Source organism: Marmota marmota, unplaced genomic scaffold, assembly GCF_001458135.2.
Source record: "Marmota marmota marmota unplaced genomic scaffold, marMar, whole genome shotgun sequence".
NCBI classification, from domain to species: domain Eukaryota; kingdom Metazoa; phylum Chordata; class Mammalia; order Rodentia; family Sciuridae; genus Marmota; species Marmota marmota.
In genome coordinates, this window is record NW_025999898.1 from 2389220 (window position 1) to 2394043 (window position 4824).

The 4824-nt window shown below is 37.0% G+C and overlaps 1 protein-coding gene across 1 annotated transcript in view; it reads right to left on the minus strand.

Annotated features, from left to right (window-relative positions):
* Positions 1-4824, minus strand: part of LOC107158503 (sodium/glucose cotransporter 1-like) — an 82727-nt gene that overhangs the window by 15062 nt on the left and 62841 nt on the right. The window contains exons 13-14 of the mRNA XM_015504951.2: positions 4466-4634; positions 1175-1390 (exon numbers count right to left, since the gene is read on the minus strand). Coding sequence (XP_015360437.2) covers positions 1175-1390; positions 4466-4634 — 385 coding nt within the window. The remainder of the gene's footprint in view (positions 1-1174; positions 1391-4465; positions 4635-4824) is intronic.

Genomic DNA, 4824 nt, shown 5'->3' on the forward strand with positions numbered 1-4824 from the left:
AACCAACCTAGATGCCCTTCAATAGATGAATGGATAAAAAAAATGTGGCATTTATACACAATGGAGTATTACTCTGCATTAAAAAATGACAAAATCATAGAATTTGCAGGGAAATGGATGGCATTAGAGAAGATTATGCTAAGTGAAGCTAGCCAATCCCTAAAAAACAAATGCCAAATGTCTTCTTTGATATAAGGAGAGTAACTAAGAACAGAGTAGGGACGAAGAGCAGGAGAAGAAGATTAACATTAAACAGGGATGAGAGGTGGGAGGGAAAGGGAGAGAGAAGGGAAATTGCATGGAAATGGAAGGAGACCCTCAGGGTTATACAAAATTTCATACAAGAGGAAGTGAGGGGAAAGGGGAAAATAATACAAGGGGGAGAAATGAATGACAGTAGAGGGGGTAGAGAGAGAAGAGGGGAGGGGAGGGAGGATAGTAGAGGATAGGAAAGGCAGCAGAATACAACAGACACTAGTATGGCAATATGTAAATCAATGGATGTGTAACTGATGTGATTCTGCAATTTGTTACGGGGTAAAAATGGGAGTTCATAACCCACTTGAATCAAAGTGTGAAATATGATATTCAAGAACTATGTAATGTTTTGAACAACCAACAATAAAAAATTTAAAAAAAATGATCCAGTGTTAGATACGTGAACATGAAAAAAACAAAAAGAAATATCTTAAATTTTATAAACAACTCTTTGGCAGCTTAAGTGGAAAATATCAAAAGGTAAAACATACTTCTGATTTCCCTGAGTTTAGAAATTTTTGTAACCAGGTCTCAGAAGCTTCAACTATGGGACTGTTATAAGAAACACCAGATCCTATTTTGAACATAGGTTTCTGAGCCATGGTTGCCCCATGCTTGCTCATGTGATCTCATTTCCCTTGCACATGTACTATCACTCAGGGAGCAGGATCCAGAGACAACCCCCCTGGACTGACGTGTGGACTGTCAAAAGATTCTCATTAAAAATGCACTCTTGAAACTTCCTAGCTGGCATACCATGTTTCCTGTCCTGCGTCCTTCTACACAAAACTAAGGGCAAATACAAATCATTTTATTCATGCAGGTGGGAGATGTCTAGTTGAGCTGAGGTCAACCAAGAGTGCTGCAACATGAATGTGAAACAAGGACAGAAGAGGTCTTCTGAATGGATACTCACATGCACATCTGGAATGGGCTTAGTGAAGAGGGAGATGACCATGATGGTGATGATAGAAATGACAAAGAGGATAATGGCAAAATACAAGTAGTGGACCCCACAGATAATGGTGGGACAGTTGCTGGGCTCCACGCAGCTCCCAGTTCCATAGGCAAACTCAGTAATCATACGGGAAATCCCAATCAGAAATCCTAGGATGAGTCCCCAAAAGGCTCCCTGTGAAAGAAAATCCTGAATTAATGAGTGCTGAACCCTCAAAACAGAATTCTAACATTCCAAGAGCTGAGTGGGCAGAGGCAAAGGAATAAAGCTGAGAGAAATGATAGCTCTAGACCATCTGAAGCCAGACCATCATGGTGCAGGACAGGGCTGGGACTGTTAAGTCAGGCTTCCAGGGGGTCTCTCTATCTTGTTTCAGCAGCATGATTTCACCTGCATCATTAAACAAGGACTCATAATATAATGGGGTAAAGTGATTAATAACTCATATGGAATTTTAATCTCCTCTAAATTCCAAAAATTCCTTTTAACTTAAAAAAAATATTTGAACTCTCCACCTCAACTATTGTCACCACCTGCGTCCAGATTTAGGTCAGTTCAGATATAAAGTGATCACTTGTAAAGCATTTTGTCTACCTTGAAGACACCGAAAAATTAATTAGGTATCTGCGGGGTAGAAAAAGTAACTTTTCCATATATAAATAGAATAAACTGGAGAGAATTGGGTGGGTTCACCCTCGTTGTTGTGGCCACAGCACTGTGAACACATGTCCACGTCAGACCAATTTTACTGCCATGCAATCACTCGTTCATTTCTCTGCCTCTACATTTTAACTGGGAATTTTTCCAGAGAAGGAACCAAATTTCATTCACTTAATGTAGCTAGTGCCTGGCATCTGAAATTGTCTATTAAATCAATAAATGAGAAAGAAAAAAAATTCCCCATAATGTATTCCTTTAAAAAACAGTTTTATTTTAGTTACTATGAATAATGCTTCTTTTTTGGCAATTAATTTCTATTCCATTACTTTTAGTCTCAAGTGGCTTTTAAAAAATTGATAGCCATTGACCTTTTATTGTGCATTTTAGGATGTTTAGCATATCCTTGACCTCTAACCACTAGGTATATGCAGGGTTCTCTGAAGCAGAATTATCAAAAATGTTTACAAACATTGCTCTTAAAGGGAGTGAAAAAACACCTCCAATATAGTATGACTATGGTCTATCTCAATTCATATTTTTATTTTTAAAAGTGCTGCCATTGCCAAATAGGATATTCTTGTGGCCTGTTGCAGTACCAACCTGGGCTTAGACATAAGTTTATAATTTTATTTTATAATATTCCAGGGAACCAGCTTTCTGCTAATCCCTACTGAAATTTGTCCAAAGAAGTATGTGTATGTATGTATTTATGTGTATATATATATATATCCTGTTTTTATTAATTTCTGGTTTAATTATGATCTTTCCAAGGTATCTGCGTGCCCAGTTTTGTGTAACTAGAAAATCTAGATTATCTTAAAGTAACAATGTTGATCTGCTCTTACGGAATTTAAAAAGAACTGGTTTAAGGATCAACATTATTGCTTTAAGATAATTGTCAACTTTTGTGTTTTATCAGGGTAATTTATTGTGTCTATTAGATTTTCATTACTTAGGGACACTAAGTCTTAAAAGAATTATGGTTTGTTTAAGTTCCTGACTGTTGAACACCTTTTAAATGATTGCTTCATAACTCTGTTTAAATAAACAACTGCTATTTTAGGTTATTTTATTACATCTAACACCCTAAATATATGTGACTAGAAATGTGCCTACATCTGAGGGCTTAATATGTTTGTCTAAATTTTGTATAAATCTTATAGAGAAAAGCTTGTAGAATTAAAGCTATGTAGGTTTAATATAGGAAAGGTGACCAATAAGTGTTCTCCTCTATAAAATATATGTTGTATCTAGAAATTAAACATAAATGGTCAATGAAACTTTTGTATTTGGTCTGCATCTGCTTGCTTTACTAAATATATTTTTTGTTATTCTAAAAAAAGACTATACCTGTTGTGTTTTATGCACCTCAAAACTGGGTTACTCCACTGAGGTACATTCCTGATGCAGTATACATCTGTTTCTCTCCTTTTGAAATGAGGAAATGTCTCCAATGAAAACTATGTTATCAATTTTATTCTTTTGGATGGTAAGCTACATGGTCAGCACTGCTGCTCTTTCTCAGCCCTTCCCAGGTAGATAGATGGCTGGAAAGAGAGACAGCTGAGCAACACCCCAGTTGTTCAGCATATCCAAATACATCTTTCTCATTGTGCTTTAAAAACAGCAATGGCACACTACTGTTGGCTTATATTCTTTAACCTGGCTTTCAAAGTGACTATTCCTATTCTTTGACCTGCTTTTCCAGCTGCATCTTCCATTATCCACAGACTCTCTCTCTTCAGCCAGGTAAGATTCCTTGCAAGTCCCTTGCCTTCTCCTTATCCTTTCCTTTCCACATTTGGGCAAGGCTCTTCTCTCTGCCTTAAATTCTCTCTCTGTCTTTTTAAATACCCCCCAGTCCCACAGTTTCCAAGGCACCTTCCCTGACCATTTTAGCATGTGTCGATTCATATAGCCTTTCCTGAATATCTTCCTACTTAAATTTTTAAAAAAATTTGTTTGTAGCTGTAGATGGACAGAATGCCTTTATTTTATTTGTTTATTTTTATGTGGTGCTGAGAATCGAACCCAGCACACTGCACATGCTCCCAAGTACTCCATCACTGAGCTACAGCCCCAGCCCCTCTTTGTACCTACATTTTGAACCACATTTTTAAAATGCTTCAATTCTTATCTATCTCACATTGTTTTTCAGATAAAATGTTTGAGTAACAGGACCTTTTCCTTCACTGGGTCCTGAAGAGTGCTGGCTGAAAAACCAAGTTCACACCACAGCCACTGGAAGTAACTTGTGCTAGGATTTCCTGTGGAGCTGCTCACCCAGAGACTACAAACTTCATAGGAGGCACCAAGGTTGGATAGAAAATGTACAATATGAGTTGAGACCTTGTACCAAGAAGGACAGGGTTTTTAGAGAGAAAGAAGACCCAGTATTAACTCCTAAGGAGTTTATTCCAACTCTTAGAGAGTCCCCATGATCCATAGAGACTTTCCCATATAAGCCTTTAGAGGTAAATTCATTTCTTCTTAAGATCTCTGGGAAATAGAATCCCTTCCACAGAGAATATACCCATAGAAAATTCTGTGGCAGACTGGCTTTTCTGAACACGTCAAAGCAATACCTACAGGTTCAGTGATTCTCTTCCAGAAAACAGCAAGCAGGAAGACAGCTGCAATGGGTGGTCCCAAGTAACTGGTAATGGACTGGATATAATCGAAGAGCTGCCCACTTTGCGCTGACTGCACAATGGGCACCCAGGCAATGCTGATGGCAATCAGAAAGAGAATGAACAACCTGAAATCAAATTCCACACAACAGAATGTTAATATAAAAATACATATTATTTTATATACCACACATATATATATAAACATCATTAGCAAAAAAATATATATACATATATATATATACATATATATATGTGTATATATATATATATATATATATATATATATATACATACATATATATATACACACACACA